The 19,094-nt window shown below is 49.2% G+C and overlaps 1 protein-coding gene and 1 long non-coding RNA gene across 2 annotated transcripts in view; both read left to right on the forward strand.

Annotated features, from left to right (window-relative positions):
- Positions 1–1,863: 1,863 nt before the first annotated feature.
- Positions 1,864–4,340, forward strand: LOC116580751. Its single transcript, XR_004281769.1, has 3 exons — positions 1,864–1,951; positions 2,558–2,659; positions 4,310–4,340. It is a non-coding gene; the product is annotated as an uncharacterized LOC116580751 (long non-coding RNA).
- A 3,244-nt stretch (positions 4,341–7,584) lies between these two features.
- TVP23A (trans-golgi network vesicle protein 23 homolog A) overlaps positions 7,585–19,094 on the forward strand; it is a 34,041-nt gene continuing 22,531 nt past the window's right edge. Inside the window, exons 1-2 of the mRNA XM_032327406.1 lie at positions 7,585–8,016; positions 8,275–8,354. Of these exons, the coding sequence (XP_032183297.1) occupies positions 8,008–8,016; positions 8,275–8,354 (89 nt within the window). The 5' untranslated portion in view covers positions 7,585–8,007. The remainder of the gene's footprint in view (positions 8,017–8,274; positions 8,355–19,094) is intronic.

Below are 19,094 nucleotides of genomic sequence, written 5' to 3' on the forward strand. Positions count from 1 at the left end.
GTGTCTCTGGAAATCTTAGAGTCTGGCCCATGTTATCAGAACATGATGAGTGACAGAAGGTGAGGTAGAAAAGGCTTCAGGTCCCTTCCATACAGGGCCTGATGGGGGCATGGTGGTGGAAACCATCTTCTCTAGCAGGGGGCAACCCAGCTGGACCTCCTGCTGCTGGGGGAGCATTATGATATCCCCAGCACTGGACCTGGGGTGGGGACTTGCAAGTTCCTGCTGCTCCAAGAGGAGGCCAGAGCTGTAAGATGGGTAAGAGCCATTGCCCACTCTCCCAGCTTCTGCACAAGAAGGCTAGCCTTACTGTGGACCTGCCATCTCTGTCCTTGGTCCCAGCCCTTGAGTGACAAGAGGCTTTCTCTGGCCCGTATGCTGACTCCTCCATGGCCTGAACAGGTTGCCAGTTCCTTGGGAAGCCAATCAAGCACATCGAAGCTGGCCCCACGGTCCAGAATGTCCCCTCTTGGGGGAATGCCCGGTTGGCCCCAAGAAAGGGTCTCCCTACCAGACAAGGGCAGACTGGATAGGAAGCAAGCTTGGGGCACAGAGGAAGCTTCACAGGACTTCAGAAAAGGAGGCCTCAGCAAGGAGAGAATGCGCAGAGGGGACAAGGAGTGACAGCTGCCGGAAGGACAGCCAGCACACAGATCTCCATGCCAGGCACTAGACACAGATCAACCCCTTACTCCTGCGGGTGGCACTCCTGAAGATCTCGCTGGCCCTAAGATCTGCCCGCCTGGAACCTGGCAGAAGTTCTGCCGTTCCTCCTCAAGCAGGACTGAGGACCTCACAAGCAAAAAGAAGGGAAATGGAACTTGAGGGAAACAACAAATCATTTCTTAGTGTAAGTATATCCCACGTACTATCTGGAATATACTTACATTAAAAAAAAGTATCAGTCACTCACCTCAAATTCAAATTTACCTGGGGTCCTGAATTTCAGCTGGCAACCCTATGCCTGCAGGCCAGGGTGCACCCAAGCTAATGGGGCCCAAAGTTGCCATCCTGATCCTGGGCAGCTGTCCCTGTGCCTCTCCTCTTCCTGCCTCTCACAGAGGCTCCGCCCACTTCACAGGGCTCCTCCCACCTGACCTGGCCTCTGTCCTTCATGCTGACTGCCAGGGCAGTGTGGCCAGGAAGCCAAAGCATGGGGCAGAGGGAGGAAAGTGGGTCCCTCCTGTGGGCTGTCCCTGGGGACGCCTCTCCTCTTTGTTGGGGTTAGGTGGTGCCCAGGGCTACCCTGACAGAGTCAGCGGTGCCTGGACCTCGGTGAGATGGGGAGAGATTCCCTACCCTGCACACTCCTGGGGTCTTTCATTCACTACCTCCTCACCATCTCTAGGCAATGCACAGTATAGCACTTAGAAAGGCACAAAGGGTGTCTGCCTCTGTGGGCACACATTCTCATTGTAGATGGACAAAACCAATTAAAATAGAAGTCACAAGAGCTTTTGGATCAGTGCTCTGATCCAAAGCCCTCTAGTCCCATCTGGAGCCATGAATCACCATGGAGCCCCTGAGAAGGGCGGGGCCAAATGGGGACATGCTGTACCCAGGGCTGGAAGGTCCTCCAGGACAACAGAATGTAAAGTATCTTTTTCATAATTTCTTTTTTTTTTTTTCATAATTTCTTAATTGCTCATACATTAAGATGATTGTGTTTTGGAAATAGTGGGTTCAAGAAAAGTACGATTAAAATCAATTTCCTCTGTTTTATTTTTGCTTTCTTAGATGTGGCTATGAGATATAAAATGACATACACTGCTCACCTGACCCCCCCCCTTTTTTTTTAAAGGAGCTTCCACACCCAGGGCAGAGCCCAACATCCGCCTTGAACTCAAGAGCCTGAGATCAAGAGCTGAGATCAAGAGTTGAGATCCAGAGTCAGAGGCGTGACTGACTGAGCCTCCCAGAGGCACCTTTGGTGACCTTTCTACTGCCAGAGGTAATTAGGTGGCAATTTGAAAGGCGACAGAAAAGTCACTGTAAAACACGCCTCAACATTAAAAACATTATTTTATTTTTAAGATTTTATTTATTTATTTGTCAGACAGAGAGCGCAAGCACAAGTGGTGGTGGGTGGCAGGCAAAGGGAGAAGCAGGCTCCCTGCTGAGGAAGGACCACCCCCCCCCTCCACCCCACCCCAAGCAGGCCCGATCCCAGGACCCTGAGATCGTGGCCTGAGCTGAAATCAAGAGTCAGAGACCCAACCAGCAGAGCCACCCAGGTACCCCATTCCCAGCCCCCATATGATTTTGAAGCAAGCCTCAATGTCTTGTCATTTCACCTTACTATGTTGGTATGGAGCTCTAAAGAGGGACTCTTCTGAAACACGAAGCTGTGAGCAATTTCACTCCTAGCTATGAGGCCAAGGGAACTGAACCCATGCCCGCCCAAAGCCTCGGGCAGGAATGTCATAGCGGCATTGCTCCCAATGACCAGAAGGTACACAGTTGTCCATCAACTGACGAAGGGCTAAACCAGGGGCCCTATGGCCATACAGGGAACTGTATAGCCACGCAAAGGACCAACCTCTCACACCTGTTGCAGGAGGAATGCACCTTTCGAACATGAGAAGCAAAAGACCATATGGTGTAGGATTCTGTGTCTATGAAATGTCCAGGACAGGCAAATCCAGGAGACAGAAAGCAGGTGAGTAGTTGCCAGGGGCTGGGGTGGGGCTGGGGAGGGGACAGTGAGGGATGACCAAAAATTATATAATAATTCCTATTGGGGTCATGAGAATGCCTGGAACTAGATAGAGGTGACAGTTGCACCGCTTTGTGAATCTACGAAAATCACCACATGTTATACTTTAAAAGTGTGAATGCTATGGTATGTGAATTATATCCCAACGTTTAAAAGCCACAACACTGGGGCCCCTGGGTGGCTCAGTGGGTTAAGCCTCTGCCTTCGGCTCAGGTCATGATCCCAGGGTCATGGGATCGAGCCCCGCATTGGGCTCTCTGCTCAGCAGGGAACCTGCTTCCTCCTCTCTCTCTGCCTGCTTCTCTGCCTACTTGTGATCTCCGTCTGTCAAATTAATAAATAAAATCTTTAAAAAACAAACAAACAAACAAAAAATAAAAGCCACGACATCATCCTTATGCCTTAAAAAAAAAATGAATCATTATCCTTAGTATTAGGGGTCTCACCTGCTAGCCGCTACCCCTCCAGGACTCATTCACCGATTGTCCCATGAGTGTTATTTCCCATTGTGTGTGTGTGTGTGTGTGTGTTTAAGATTTTATTGAGAGAGAGAGTATGAGAGAGACAGAGCATGAGCAGGGGAGGAGAGGAGAGCCAGAGGGAGCGGGAGACTCCCCACTGAGCAGGGAGCCCGATGTGGGGCTCGATCCCCTGACCCCAAGATCACGACCTGAGCTGAAGGCAGACACCCAACCAACTGAGCCCCCCAGATGCCCTCCCATACTTGTTCGAACCTCACCGTAGTAAGGTGCACACGTTGCGTGTGATCCACACCCGTGGGTCAATGTGTTCAAACCAGAAGGTTCTTCTCCCTAACTCTTTGCTGGCAATGTGTGGAAGGACCCAGGCCGTCACGCCTTTGCATCCTTCCACGGTCTCTGTTCTGTTGTGTCCCTGGGGTGGCAGAAGCCGTGTTCTCGGCCTGCCTGGCAGCCCTGAGCTGGCCACCGTCCTGCAGCCCCAGGGGCAGCTGGTGAGACCAGAGAGGATATTTCGCCATAGGGGTGGGGTGGGGACAGAGCCAGGGAACCTGGTGAACAGGCAGGGCGAGGGCTTACCTGTAAACTGTTTGTTGGGTGAATGGTTGCGGCTGTCAAGAGACCCAGAGGTCTCCAGCTAACAAGACCCTGACCAGGCTCTCTTACCTTTCCACGGAGCATGGATTTGGCAGGAACCCCACACCCCCAAAGCCACTAGAGTTGTGCTTGGGCCTGCACAGAGATAGGAACAGCAGAGCTGGGCCTCTGTCCTCAGCCAGGTGGCTTCTAGCTGCCCCTACCCATTGGGTCGCCACCTCACTCCCATCCGGGCCCCCAAAGCTGTGTGGGACAGGACGTGCTACCCTCTGCTGGCTGGCCAGACTCTGCCCATGGCTGGCACATACCCAGGTCTTGCCCTGTTCAGGACCTTTGCACCTGCTGTTTCCTCCACATCCATGCCCCCCCAGCACACACATCGAAGTTCATGAGCTGAAAATGCAGAAGCTCCAAGTGGCCCTCCCTGCCCCCACTAAGCCCCCAGTGTCTCTATGCCTTTGTTCTCTTCTGTTGACTCTTTTTTTCTTTTTTAAGATTTTATTTTTTTATTTGACAGAGAGAGAAAGAGAGCACAAGCAGGGGGAGTGGCAGGCAGAGGGAGATGGAGAACCAGGTTCCCCACTGAGCAGGCAGCCGGATGCGGGACCCTGGGACCACGACCTGAGCTGAAGGCAGATGCTCCACCGACTGAGCCAGCAGGTGGCCCTAGGTTTGCTAATTGTTATTTCTTTCTTAACTAGAATCTCAGCTTGGTGAGGGTAGGGCCCTGTGTCTAGATGTAGATCAGCACAGAAGAGGTGGATGAGTAGGCAAGTGAGTGAATGAAGGATCCTGGGAGTGTGCAGGGTCACGAACTTTCCCCAACTCACCGAGATCCAGGCACCGCTGACTCTGTCTGGGTAGGAATCCAGGGCTCTACCTGGACACCACCTGACCCCAACAAGGAAGACAGGCACCCCCAGGGACAGCCCACAGGAGGGACCCACTTTCCTCCCTCTGCCCCATGCTTTGGCTTCCTGGCCACACTGCCCTGGTAGCCTGCATGAAGGATAGAGGTCAGGTGGGAGGAGTCCCGTGAAGTGGGTGGAGCATCTGTGGGAGGCAGGAAGGGGAGAGGCACGGGGATAGCTGCCTAGGATCAGGGTGGGAGCTTTGGGACCTGTGAGCTTGGGTGCACCCACCTCATGGGGTTTCATCTGACAATCTTATGGAGGCATAGGGTTGCCAGCTGAAATACAGGACCCCAGGTAAATTTGAATTTGGGGTGAGAGACTGATACTTTTTTTTTAGCATAAGTATATCCCAGATAGTGTGTGGGATATACTTACACTAAGAAATGATTTGTTGTTTCCCTCAAGTTCCATTTCACTGGGCTTCCTTCTTTTCACTTGTGAGATGCAAGGCCCTATTAGAGGTGGAACGGCAGGACAGTGGTCAGGGCAGACCCTAGGGAGTCCAGCCTGTGGCAAGGCAGGGCTGACGGCAAGGGGCAACTGTAGGCCTGGGGAAGACAGGCCCGGAGGCTACAGCTATGGCCCTGACTGATGCAGGGGGACAGTGCAGCTCAGATCTGAACTCCTGCCCACCCCCTGGGCCAGCTGTCCTCCCGCGGCGTAAGGATGGGAACAGTCCAGCCGGGCTGGCACCTACTTTGCCCACACCTCCCTGGTTGGACTCCAGGCCCCAGCCTTCAGCCATGTCCGTTCACACCCAACTCCCTGCTTTCTGCCCTGGGACTCCTGGGGTTCCATGTGGGAGAAAGGGCCATGCTGGGTCCTCTGTCCCAGCTGTCATATATCCCGGGGACACAGAGTTGGGCCCACAGTAGGTGTTTGGGAAAGGGCAGTTCCTATTCCCCCATTAGGACGGACGCCTCTTGGCGGAAGAAGTGACTCTGACATGGGGCTCACTGGCCCTGCTGGTGACTGAAGTCACTATCACCAGAGCCGCTATCTCCTGAGCCCCAGCTGTGAGGAGGGCATTTGCCATGTGTTTTCTCCAGGTCTTGCATCATTTGTGATGATGGAGGAAAGGGGAGGTGTGGCCCCATTTTACAGATATGGAGACTGAGGCCAGAGAGATGAGGTCCCTGGCCCAAGGCTGCCCAGAGAGGAAGTGGTAGAGTATGTTCCCATCCAGGCCTGCCCAACTCCGTGTGTTGACCTCCAACTGCCGTCCAGGGACTGGTGCCTGTCTGAACCAGGAGCCCCAGGACCAGGGATCAGAGGTGGGCTTACTCTTTGAAACTCTGCTTCCCAAGGTCCTCTGAGCCATGACCAGCAAAAGGTGACTAGGGTTACGATCCCAGCGGGCATGTTCAGTGGTAGCAGTGTGAGTCAGTGTTCACCGCATGTCAAAGGTAATGATGTATTATTCCCTGCAGAACTGACGGGTTCTCTGCCCACCCCACACCCAAATTCTATTGGCTGACTCTGCAGAGGGACAACTGGGTGCATGTTCAGAGACAGCTTTGTCTCCTGGGGAAGGAATGCCCCAGGTCTGGCCCCGGCATCTGTATCCTCAGCCTGTGCTCTGATGTGGTCAGGAAGGGGCAGAGTGGCGTGACCTTGTGTTTGTGGGGTGACTTCCACATGGCAAGGCCATGGCTAATTCTCAGCACGCCCAACCTGATGGCCAAGAATGACAGTTTGTCCCCACATGGGGTTTCCAAGGGGGTTTTCCTACCTTCTCACCCCCCTGGGGACTCTCTGAGCCCCAACTTAACAGCTAACAACAGCTGGTGGTTCGCAGGGTTAGAGGAAAAGCCCCTAAATGTTTCGCAACGGCTTCTCAACCTCCACCTGCCCTTCCCCTGAGCATCCCAGACAGCTGGGGACTAGTGGGGTAGGGGAAGCTTAGGGTCCCCCAGCTTCCCAGTGTGACACTCACCTATGCCTGGAGCAAGCTTCTAGCTGGAAGAGACAACGGGCCTTTCTAGAATCTGGGGTTTGGTAGTGCAGATCGTTAGGGTTCATAGGAAGGCTGGGGGCCTGTGGCATCAGTATCTCCTGGGAACTTGTTAGAGAGATGCTTCTCAGGCAGGCCCAGACCTGCTGACCCCAAAGGTGGCATCCTGTCCCCCAAGAAAGCATGCTCCCCGCACATGCACTTGCCAAGCCCTTTGTAGGGTCAGTGGGGGGAAAGGGAGGAGTGCTCACCCACGGATCAGACCTAAGGCAGCTCCTGACAGCTGTTTCCTACTCCTCCTTGGCACCCCCCAGGTCATTCATCTCTTCAGGAGGCCACCAGTGAATGAATTGTGTCAGGAGATTGTGGACCAGTGGCCTTCTGGCAGGTCACTGGAGATGGGGACAAGCCCCTACTGCCCATGACAAGAGGGCAAAGGCAGAACTAGTGGCCTTGGCATATAGACTTTCGGCCCTCTGCTCCTGGGTGGGGGGAAGGAGGGGTCAGGAGAGGGAGAAGACAGAAAGGAGGGGAGTGACATTGTCCTTGCAAACGACACTTGCAGGTGGCAAGCCTTCTTTCCCCGGAGATACCTGGGAAGGTCTTACCATCCTGGATGTTACCGCCAACAATAGTGACTGCGTGCTCCGTGTGTGTCTGGCGCCCGGATGAGGGACGATCTCACTGAGGTCAGCAGATTCACCTATTAAAAGGCAGATTCCTCTGCCTGCACTCCAGGCCTTCCCAAACTCCAGAGCTGGGCCTGGGAATCTGCTTTTTAAGAAGGGCCCCAGGGAATTCTTGGGACCGGAGACTTGGGAGGCACTGGCTTTCTCCAAACCCTAAATGAGGCTATCCGACCCTGGCATTCATTCATTCATTTATTCATTCTTTCCCTCACCTGGCCCGACAACTACGGGACATCCTCCTCACTCACCAACCCACCCCCGCTCTGTTCCTCCCTGGACCACTGTTCACGGTCCCCGAGTGCGCCTTTGAGCCCGAATCGTCCACTCCGTGCCCACGGAGGCCCTCCGTCCCTCCAGCCAGGGAGTCAGGTCTTTCCCTTTCAGGCGCCTTTCCCCAGCGAGCCCTGGGTCCGGGACCCTCCCAAGCCCCGCCCCCTCCCGGGCCGCCGAGCCCACCTGCCCAGCCTGCGACTGCGCTCTGGGCCCCGCGCGCCCCGCGGGCCTTGCGCGCCCCGCCCCCACCCGAGACCTGCACCGCAGGGCGCCAGCTCGGGGGTGGGGGGGGGGGTGCCGCGGCTCCCCAGCCTCCCGGCATTCTGGCCAGGCGGGAGCCGGAGCCGGAGCCTGGGCTGTGGGCTCCAGGTGCGCTCTGGGAAGCATGAAGCAGGTAGGGCCGCGGGAATGCTGGGGCGGAAGGATGGGGGAGAGGACGGGAGGAGCCTGCGAGAGCTCCGGGCACGGGAGTGGGGCTGTGAGGAGGAGGGAGAGGGGAGGGCTGGAGGAAGGATGGGCGAACGGGGGTCTGGGCCGCACCCCAGATGGACAGAAGGCCTCGGATTGCAGCCGCGGCGGGAGGGGCCCTTCCAGCAGAGAGGGTAGGGGTGGGGATGGCCACCGCCTGCCATCCGCCTTTGGTGTCCCCCAGGCCCTGGTGGATGATACTGAGGATGTGTCTTTGGACTTCGGTAATGAAGAGGAGCTGGCCTTTCGGAAAGCCAAGATCAGGTGCGTTAGGACCTGGCGTTTAGCAAGCATTCTCCAAAGCTGCATATTCATTCTCCTTCACTTGCCCACTTATTCATTCATTCATTCATTCATTCATTCAGAATGTGTTGAGCATCTAGTGTGTGCCAGGCATGGGTCTAGGGACATACCGTGGGCAGATCAGACAAGATCCCAGGCCATCCTTGGGCCTGCACTCTGGGCTGCAGGCAAGTGAAGATAGTAATGAGATAGTTACACAGTGTGAGAAGATTTGGGGGAAGAAAAATCAGCAGGTGGTGGACAGAAGGTGATGGGAAGTCCGCTGGCCCCATTGCAGCCAGGGAGGGTCTCTCTGAGGAGCTGGTATTTGCACTGAGACCTGAATGATGAGAAGCAGCCAGCCATGGGAGACTCTGGAGGGAGAGTGTTCCAAGCAGAATAGCAGGTACAAAGGCCCTGAGGCTGTGTTGGAAGGGCAGAGAAAGGCCCCTGTGTCTGGAGGCTGGTGGGGAAAGGGAGAAGGGTTGGCAGAGAGGCTGGAGAGCTGGGCGAGAGCTTCTGTTTTTATTCTAATCCTTGCTTCAGTGCCGGACAGACCTAGCATCCTGGGTTGAGTCCCTTGCCTTCCAGAGACCTTCCACAACCCAGAAGGCAGCAGGACTAGGGTGTGAGGAATGACCCACGGACACCGTTACTGTTGACCTGGGTGGCACCGCAGCTAGAAACGCATGCCTCAGGTACCCTTACCACCTCGCTTTCACACCCTCCGAGCCAGCAGGGTGGGGTTCTCTCCCCTAAACGCCCTTCCTTTCCAGCTCTCTGACCCAAATCCAATATACCCCACATTGGAATATGACCCTATGAGTGTCCTAGGGCTGCCGTTACAGATGACTCTAAAATCGTTGGCCTAAAAACAGCAGAAATTTATCCTTCTACGGTATTCCGAGCAAAAGATTCACAACAGCCCTCTTTGGGTTTTGAAAACGAAAGACAACTTTATTATTACTATAGAAACCTAATAGTGCCAGGAGAGGAAAGGAATCTACCCATAGATGAAGGTAATAGTAGGCAATAAATGAGAATAAGGCAGAGTTAAATCAAATCAGGCTCTTAGAGCTTCTAGCCTCACCAGCTGGGGAAGCCTCGCGGAGAGAGCCGGACTGGAGTCCCAAGTGAGAGGCTTCCTACCCTTGCTGAGCCTTCCAGCTGACCATCCCCATAAAGGCCATTACTTATAGGGCAAATGACAGGGTTTGAAATTGAGTCTTTGTCTGCCTATCTGCAGTTGGAGTGAACTGCATTTCCGTGTTATCATGTTTCTATATTTTTAAGGAGCCTGGGCTGTGCATGTCTGCCTCCCGTCCTGGATTCTGGATTCCATTCCGGGGGGACACAGCCCAGCCTGGACCAGGAGGGGAGGTGTGACAAGATTCATAGCCCTTGGCGCCCAGGACAGAAGGGCCAGTTCCGAGCTGGAGGCCAGATCATGTATGGGAAACAACCAGACTCCCGAGATCATTCTTGCAGCACGAGTTCTCCCGAACATCATTCTGTAGCCTGCCTGCTTGCTTCTGTGCAGGTCCAGGAGCAGGGTAATACGGGATAAATCACAGAAACGTCTTTCTGTTCAGAACGCACAATTCTGGAGGCCAGAAGTCCAAAATCAGTTTCACTGGGACAAAAAAAAAAAAAAAAAAAAAAAGGCATCAGCAGGGCCACACCCTGCTCGAGGCTGTAGGGGAAGATCCGTCCTTCCCTTGCCTTTCCCAGCGTCCAGTGGATGCTGACTGGGGCCCCTTCCCCCATCTCCAAGGCCAGCATCGTAGCATCTTGGAATTTCTCTGTCCCGTCTTCACATTGCATTGTCTCTGTCAATGTCCCGGTCTTCCTCTGCTAGGCTTGCTTGTGAGTGCATTTAGAATCCATCGGGATAATCCGGGATAATTACCCCATCTCAAGATCTCAAGATCCTTCACTGCATGGGATATGCAGAGTCCCTTTTGCTGTATAAAGTGACATTCACAGGTTCCAGGGGTTAGGCCTTGGATATTTTGAGGGGCCATTATTCAGTCTGCTGTCATGACCAGTGAATGTCGTTGTAAGGCACTGTAAGAGAACTGAAATCGTGGGGCAAAATCTTACAGAACATCTGGGTTCCTTAAATGCTCCACTCTAGATTGTGGTCAGGGGGACACACACTATACAGGACATGCACCTTTCCTTTATGGAGCTGTCCTATCCAGAGCAGAGATGGCCAAACTCAACACTGCCAATATTTGGGGCCAGGTGATTCTTTGCTGCGAAGGTTATCCTGGGCATTTTAGGACCGGATGCCAGGACCGCCTCACCAGTAATGAATCCAGACTCTGCCAGGTGTCCCCTGGGCATTGGAGGAAACTTGCCTCTAGTTGAAAATTGTTGGTATGGGGATAATGGGTGTAGATGTGTCCATGGCTCTCATGACTCAGTGTTTTACATGCTGTGATTGAACAAAGTTTGGGCACTTGTCCTGCGTAGGGGAGAAGTGACAGCTGAGACCCAAAGAATGAGTAGGAGTTAGCCAAGCCAGGAAGGCAAGAAGGGTATGATGTGCAAAGATTTAGAGGGGAAAGCACGACTTTAGGGAGATGAGAGTGGTTCATTATGGCCAGGGATGCTGGGGAGTGGTCTGAGCAGAGGCTGGGGCCAGGCCCTGAAGGGATCCCAAGCAAAGCTGTAGAGCTCTGCTGTCCACTAGAACTTTCTGTGCAGATGGGAGTGTGCTATACTTGTGCTAGCCAGTATGGTAGCCACCAGCCATGTGTGGCTCTTGAGCATTGATACGTGATGACTGTGAACTTGGGCAGAACTTGGGATATCGAACTCAAATAGCCACATGCGACTACCATATTGGACAGGGCAGTTCGAGAGTCCACTCCGTGCTGGAGAGTTTTGTGTGGGGCAGTGACAGGATCAGATCTGCAGGACAGAGAATGGATGGTGGCAGCAGATGGAAGCAAGGAGGAGAAGCTGGGAGCTTGGACCATGGTGCTGGTAGGGGTGCTAGAGAGAAGTGGGGATGCCTAGAGGCACCTAGAGGATAGAATCTGCTGGCCTTGGTGATGGTCGATATGTGGGGTGGGGACAGGGACAGACAAGGGTGATGGCCAGGTTTCTCTGGCCCAGTGATCCCAGCAAAGGAGTCAGCATGTTGGGTTCAGGAGGTCGCTATTGGGTTGTGCTGGGATGTCTAATTGGCAGATTTGGTGGACAGCTAGGGAGAGAGGCTGAGAGCTCAGGGGATCTTCTGGGCCGCATTCCAAGGCCTGGGAGGCAGTAGCTCCCAGACCCATGTGTGTCTCAGAGCCACCTCTTCCAGAACTCTCCAGTGTGCCTCCTGTAGATTTCTGGGCACAGCCCTGCACCTCCTTAACCAGATCCCCAGGAGATGGGCCTGGGAGTGTACATTTATTTATTTTTAATTTTTTTTATTTTTTACTAATTATTTTTACTAACATATAATGTATTATTTGCCCCAGGGGTGCAGGTCTGTGAATCATCAGGCTTACACATTTCATAGCACTCACCATATCACATACCCTCCCCAATGTCCATAACCCAACCCCCTTCACACCCCCCTCCCCACAGTAACCTTCAGTTTGTTTTGTGAGATGTCTCCTTCCCGATCCCATCTTGTTTCATTTTTTTCCTTCCCTAACCCCAACCCCCCCACCCTGCCTCTCAAATTCCTCATATCAGAGAGATCATATGATAATTGTCTTTCTTTGCTGGACTTATTTCACTCAGCATAATACCCTCTAGTTCCATTCATGTTGTTGCAAATGGCAAGATTTCATTTCTTTTGTTGGCTGCATAGTATTCCATTGTGTATATACCACATGTTCTTTATCCATTCATCTGTTGATGGACATCTAGGTTCTCTCCATAGTTTGGCTGTTGTGGATATTGCTGCTATGAACATTCGGGAGCACGTGCCCCTTCAGATCACTACATTTGTATCTAGGGTAAATACCCAGTAGTGCCATTGCTGGGTCCCAGGGTAGCTCTATTTTCAATTTTTTGAGGAACCTCCATGCTGTTTTCCAGAGTAGCTGTACCAGCTTTTATTCCCACCAACAGTGTAGGAGGGTTCCCCTTTCTCCACATCCTTGCCAACATCTGTCGTTTCCTGACTTGTTAATTTTAGTCATTCTGACTGGCGTGAGGTGGTATCTCATTGTGGTTTTGATTTTTATTTCCCTGATGCCATGTGTTGTGGAGCACTTTTTCATGTGTCTGTTGGCCATCTGGATGTCTTCTTTGCAGAAATGTCTGTTCATGTCTTCTGCCCATTTCTTGATTAGATTATTTGTTCTTTGGGTGTTGAGTTTGATAAATTCTTTATAGATTTTGGATACTAGCCCTGTATCTGATATGTCATTTGCGAATGTCTTCTCCCATTCTGTCAGTTGTCTTTTGGTTTTGTTGACCGTTTCCTTTGCTGTGCAAAAGTTTTGATCTTGATGTAGTCCCAATAGTTCATTTTTGCCCTTGCTTCTCTTGCCTTTGGCAATGTTTCTAGGAAGAAGTTGCTGCAGCTGAGGTCAAAGAGGTTGCTGCCTGTGTTCTCCTCAAGCATTTTGATGGATTCCTTTCTCACATTGAGGTCTTTCGTCCATTTTGAGTCTATTTTTATGTGTGGTATATGGAAGCTGTCCAGTTTCATTCTTCTGCATGTGGCTGTCCAATTTTCCCAACACCATTTGTTGAAGAGACTGCCTTTTTTTCCTTCTTTCTTTTTTTAAAAAATATTTTATTTATTTATTTAACAGACAGAGATCACAAGTAGGTGGAGAGGCAGGCAGAGAGAGAGGAGGAAGCTGGCTCCCCGCCGAGCAGAGAGCCCAATGTAGGGCTCAATCCCAGGACCCCAGGATCATGACCTGAGCTGAAGGCAGAGGCTCTAACCCACTGAGCCACCTAGGTGCCCCAAAACTGCCTTTTTTCCATTGGAATTTCTTTCCTGCTTTGTTGAAGATTAGTTGACCGTAGAGTTGAGGGTGTATTTCTGGGCTCTTTGTTCTGTTCCATGGATCTATGTGTCTGTTTTTGTGCCAGGACCATACTGTCTTGATGATGACAGCTTTGTAATAAAGCTTGAAGTCTGGACTTGTGATGCCACCAACTTTGGCTTTCTTTTTCAACATTCCTCTGGCTATCTGGGATCTTTTCTGGTTCCATATAAGTTTTAGGATTATTTGTTCCATTTCATTGAAAAACAATTGATGATATTTTGATAGGGATTGCACAAAATGTGTAGATTGCTTTAGGTAGCATAGACATTTTCACAATATTTGTTCTTCCAATCCATGAGCATGGAACATTTTTCCATTTTTTGTGTCTTCCTCAATTTCTTTCATGAGTACTTTATAGTTTTCTGAGTACAGATTCTTTGCCTCTTTGGTTAGATTTATTCCTAGGTATGTTACAGTTTTTGGTGCAATTGTAAATGGGATTGACTCCTTAATTTCTCTTTCTTCTGTCTTGTTGTTGGTGTATAGAAATGCAACTGATTTCTGTGCATTAATTTTATATCCTGACACTTTACTGAATTCCTGTACAAGTTCTAGAAGATTTGGAGTGGAATCTTTTGGGTTTTCCACATAAAGTATCATATCATCTGCAAAGAGTGAGAGTTTGATTTCTTCTTTGCCAGTTTGGATGCCTTTAATTTCTTTTTGTTGTCTGATTGCTGAGGCTAGGACTTCTAGTACTATGTTGAATAGCAGTGGTGATAGTGGATATCCCTGCCGTGTTCCTGACCTTAGGGGAAAAGCTCTCAGTTTTTCCCCATTGAGAATGATATTCACTGTGGGATTTTCATAGATGGCTTTGATGATATTGAGGTATGTGCCCTCTATCCCTACACTGTGACGGGTTTGATCAAGAAAGGATGCTGTACTTCGTCAAATGCTTTTTTAGCATCTATTGGGAGTATCATATGGTTCCTGTTCTTTCTTTTATTAATGTATCATATCACATTGATTGATTTGTGGATATTGAACCAACCTTGCAGCCCTGGAATAAATCCCACTTGATCGTGGTGAATAATCCTTTTAATGTACTGTTGGATCCTATTGGCTAGTATTTTGGTGAGAATTTTCACATCCATGTTCATCAAGGATATTGGTCCGTAATTCTCCTTTTGATGGGGTCTTTGTCTGGTTTTGGGATCAAGGTAATGTTGGCCTCAAAAAATGAGTTTGGAAGTTTTTCTTCCATTTCTATATTTTGGAACAGTTTCAGGAGAATAGGTATTAATTCTTCTTTAAATGCTTGGTAGAATTCCCTGAGAAGCTGTCTGGCCCTGGGCTCTTGTTTGTTAGGAGATTATTTTTTTTAAGATTTTATTTATTTATTTCACAGAGAGATAGAGAGAGAGAGCACAAGTAGGCAGAGAGGCAAGCAGAGAGAGAGGAGGAAGCAGGCTCCCCTCTGAGCAGAGAGCCCGATGCGGGTCTCGATCCCAGGACCCTGAGATCACAACCCGAGCTCAGTGGCTTAACCCACTGAGCCACCCAGGCACTCCTTTGATTTTGTTATTAATTGGTTTATATAGTTGGCTGCTCCCACGGATACTTAAAATTATGAGATCTTATTGTTGGACAGACCCTTTGAGCATGATACAGTGTCCTTCCTCATCTCTTATTATAGTCTTTGGATTAAAATCTAATTTATCTGTTATAAAGGATTGCCACCCCAGCTTTCTTTTGATGTTCATTAGCATGGTAAATAGTTTTCCACCCCCTCACTTTAAATCTGGGGGTGTTTTGGGGTCTAAAATGAGTTTCTTGTAGACAGCATATTGATGGTTTTTTTTTTTTTTTAATCCATTCTGATACCCTTTGTCTTTTGATTGGGGCATTTAGCCCATATACATCCAGGGTAACTATTGAGAGATATGAATTTAGTGCCATCGTATTGCCTTTAAGGTGACTGTTACTGTATATTGTCTCTGTTCCTTTCTGGTCTACTACTTTTAGGCTCTCTCTTTGCTTAGAGGACCTCTTTCAATATTTCCTGTAGGGCTGGTTTGGTGTTTGTAAATTCTTTTAATTTTGTTTGTCCTGGAAGCTTTTTATCTTTTCATCTATTTTCAGGATAGCCTAGCTGGATATAGTATTCTTGGGTGTATGTTTTTCTCATTTAGTGCTCTGAATATATCATGCCAGTCCTTTCTGACCTGCCAGGTCTCTGTGGATAAGTCTGCTGACAATCTAATATTTCTACCATTGTATGTTACAGACTTCTTGTCCTGAGCCGCTTTCAGGATTTTCTCTTAAGACTTATAAGTTTTACTTTTAGATGATGGGTTGTGGACCTATTTTTATTGATTTTGAGGGGGGTTCTCTGCGCTTCCTGGATTTTGATGCTTGTTCCCTTCATCATATTAGGGAAATTCTCTATTATAATGTGCTCCAATATGACTTCTGTCCCCCTCTCTCTCTTTCTTCTTCTGCTGGGATCCCAATTATTCTAGTGTTGTTTCATCTTATGATATCACTTATGTCTCGAATTCTCCCCTCGTGGTCCAGTAGTTGTTTGTCTCTCTTTTGCTCAGCTTCTTTATTCTCCATCATTTGGTCTTCTTTGTTTTAAAGAGATTTTATTTATTTACTTGACAGAGAACACAAGTAGGCAGAGAGGCAGGCAGAGAGAGAGGAGGAAGCAGGCTCCCTGCTGAGCAGAGAGCCCGATGCGGGACTCGATCCCAGGACCCTGAGATCATGACCTGAGCCGAAGGCAGCGGCTTAACCCACTGAGCCACCCAGGCGCCCATTTGGTCTTCTATATCACTAATTCTCTCTTCTGCCTCATTTATCCTAGCAGTAAGAGCCTCCATTTTTTATTGCACCTCATTAATAGCTTTTTTAAATTTCATATTGGTTAGATTTTAGTTCTTTTATTTCTCCAGAAAGGGCTTTTATTTCTCTAGACAGTGTTTCTCTAATATCTTCCATGCCTTTCTTGAGCCCAGCTGGCACCTTGAGAATCATCATTCTGAACTGTAGCTCTGACATATTACCAATGTCTGTATTGATTACGTCCCTAGCCTTCAGTACTGCCTCTTGTTCTTTTTTTTTTTCTGGTGTGTTTTTCTGGCTTGTCATTTTATCCAGATAAGAATATATGAATGAGGGGCGCCTGGGTGGCTCAGTAGGTTAAGCCGCTGCCTTTGGCTCAGGTCATGATCTCAGGGTCCTGGGATCGAGCCCCGCGTCAGGCTCTCTGCTCAGCAGGGAGCCTGCTTCCCTCTCTCTCTCTCTCTCTCTGCCTCTCCATCTACTTGTGATTTCTCTCTGTCAAATAAATAAATAAAAATCTTTAAAAAAAAAAAAAAAGAATATATGAATGAGAGAATAAAGTACTAAATGGGTGGCAAAGACCCCAGAAAAATGTATGCTAACCAAATCAGAAGAGACTGAAAACCGGGGGAGAAGGGGAAAAAAAGAAATAAAAATTAAATATATATATTTAATATATATATTTTATATAATTATATATATTATATATATAATATATATTTAATTTTTATTTCTTTTTTCCCCATATATATATATTAGACTGATGAATAGAACAGAGCCACCCACTTGAATTTGGGTGTAGTTTGGTCTCAGAAGATACTACCTCCCAATTTTAAAGAAAGAAAACTTATATATATACAACAATAAGGATAAACATCATGAAGGGTTGGAAGATGACTGTAAAGATGAAAAATTTTTAAGAAATTCTAAAAAAGGATAAAAAGGAATTAAGATAAATTGGTTGGAAAAAGAAAAAAAGAAGGAGGAGAGAATTTAATTGGGCTGGAGACTAGAACAGGGGCATGTGCTAGATTTAGGGTATATTTTGATCTATTAGAAGAAATTGTGTCCCAAAACGTTAAAGAGAAAAAACCTATATGTATACAAAAAATAAGGTTAAATACAATGAAGGGATAAAATATGGCTATAATAGGGGCACCTGGGTGGCTCAGTGGATTAAGCCGCTGCCTTCGGCTCAGGTCATGATCTCAGGGTCCTGGGATCGAGTCCTGCGTCGGGCTCTCTGCTCAGCGGGGAGCCTGCTTCCCTTCCTCTCTCTCTGCCTGCCTCTCTGTCTACTGTGATCTCTCTCTGTCAAATAAATAATATCTAAAGAAAAAAAAGGCTATAATAATGAAGATTTAGTAAATTTTTTTTTTTTAACATATTGTTAAGGGGGCGCGTGGGTGGCTAAATGGGCTGGGATCGAGCCCCACATTAGGCTGTCTGCTCAGCGGGGAACCTGCTTCTCTCTCTCTGCCTGCCTTTCTGCTTACTTGTGATCTCTGTCAAATAAAAAAATAAAAAATCTTAAAAAAAAACCATATTGTTAAGATAAACTAGTTGGAAAATGTTAAAAGAGGAAAGAGGAAAAATTAAAGAAATAGAATAAGAAAAAAAAAATTAAAAAAAATAACTTTGCGGGGCGCCTGGGTGGCTCAGTGGGTTAAGCCGCTGCCTTTGGCTCAGGTCGTGATCTCAGGGTCCTGGGATCGAGTCCCGCATCGGGCTCTCTGCTCAGCAGGGAGCCTGCTTCCTCCTCTCTCTCTCTGCCTCTCTGCCCACTTGTGATTTCTCTCTGTCAAATAAATAAATAAAATCTTTAAAAAAAAAATAATAACTTTGCAAGACTAAAGAATCATGGGGAAATAGCCATGAATTCTCAGTGTTACTTTCCCCTAGCTCTGGAATTCTGCAGTTCTCGTTAGTGGGTAAACTTGCTCTTGGCTGGATGTTTTTGCTGATCTTCTGAGGTGGGGGCCTGTTGCAGTGATTCTTCAATGTCTTTGCCCAAGGTGGAATTACAGCATCCTTGCCTGGGGCCAGGCTAAGTAATCTGCTCGAGTTTGTGCTCAGGAGCTTTTTTTCCCTGAACGGGAGCTTTTTTTCCCTGAACGGGAGCTTTTTTTCCCTGAACGCTCTCCGTACCGCTTTGGAAGGCGGGAATGAAAATGGCTGTCTTCCATTCTCCAGCCCTGTAGGAGCCGAGAGCTCAGGCCCCACTCTTCAGTGCACACTCAGAGAAAAGCAGTCAATCTGTCCCGTCTCCCTGGTCTCTGGCCACACTCTGAGCTCCCCCAGCCTGTGCCCAAGTGTTTCTCTCTCTGGCACACGGCCCCATTTGGAGTCTCCAAACCCAGCTGATTCCTGCAGCACACTCCCGCAACGCTTTTCCCAGAAGAGGAAGGGGGTGTCTCCCCAGATCTGCCACTTGTGGGGTCCCTGCCTGAAGAGCAGTGGCTTGTGCCTTGGATCACGATTTAAGGGAACCCCAAGCTGAGAGACCCCTCCTTGGCTCCGTCTCTGTAGCTGGCTTCCCCACTCTCATACTGTAAGGGCCTGTTTAGCCAGAGCAGCTCCATCCTGACCCTGCCCCCAACCTCCCCTTCAGGGAACTTACTGAAAAACAAGTCCCGGAAACTAGTCCCAGATCACAAAGCCCAAATACAAGGGTGGGTCAGGCCAGGTAGAGGTATCCAATCGGTGGGGGGCGCATACTGTCTCCCTAACTACCAAGGAGTATGGGCCCCGCCCTTTGGGCGCCAATTCTGACCAAGGTGATAGACTAATTCATATATCTACTATAGGGTAAATTGTAATTCAATTGGTCACTTATGTGCAGCTTTCTCTGTGTTACAATCTCATTGGTCACCTGTGCGTGGCCAGGCCCAACCACATGGCCCTTGCTCTTAAAAGC

This window comes from Mustela erminea, chromosome 20 (assembly GCF_009829155.1).
Source record: "Mustela erminea isolate mMusErm1 chromosome 20, mMusErm1.Pri, whole genome shotgun sequence".
NCBI lineage: Eukaryota > Metazoa > Chordata > Mammalia > Carnivora > Mustelidae > Mustela > Mustela erminea.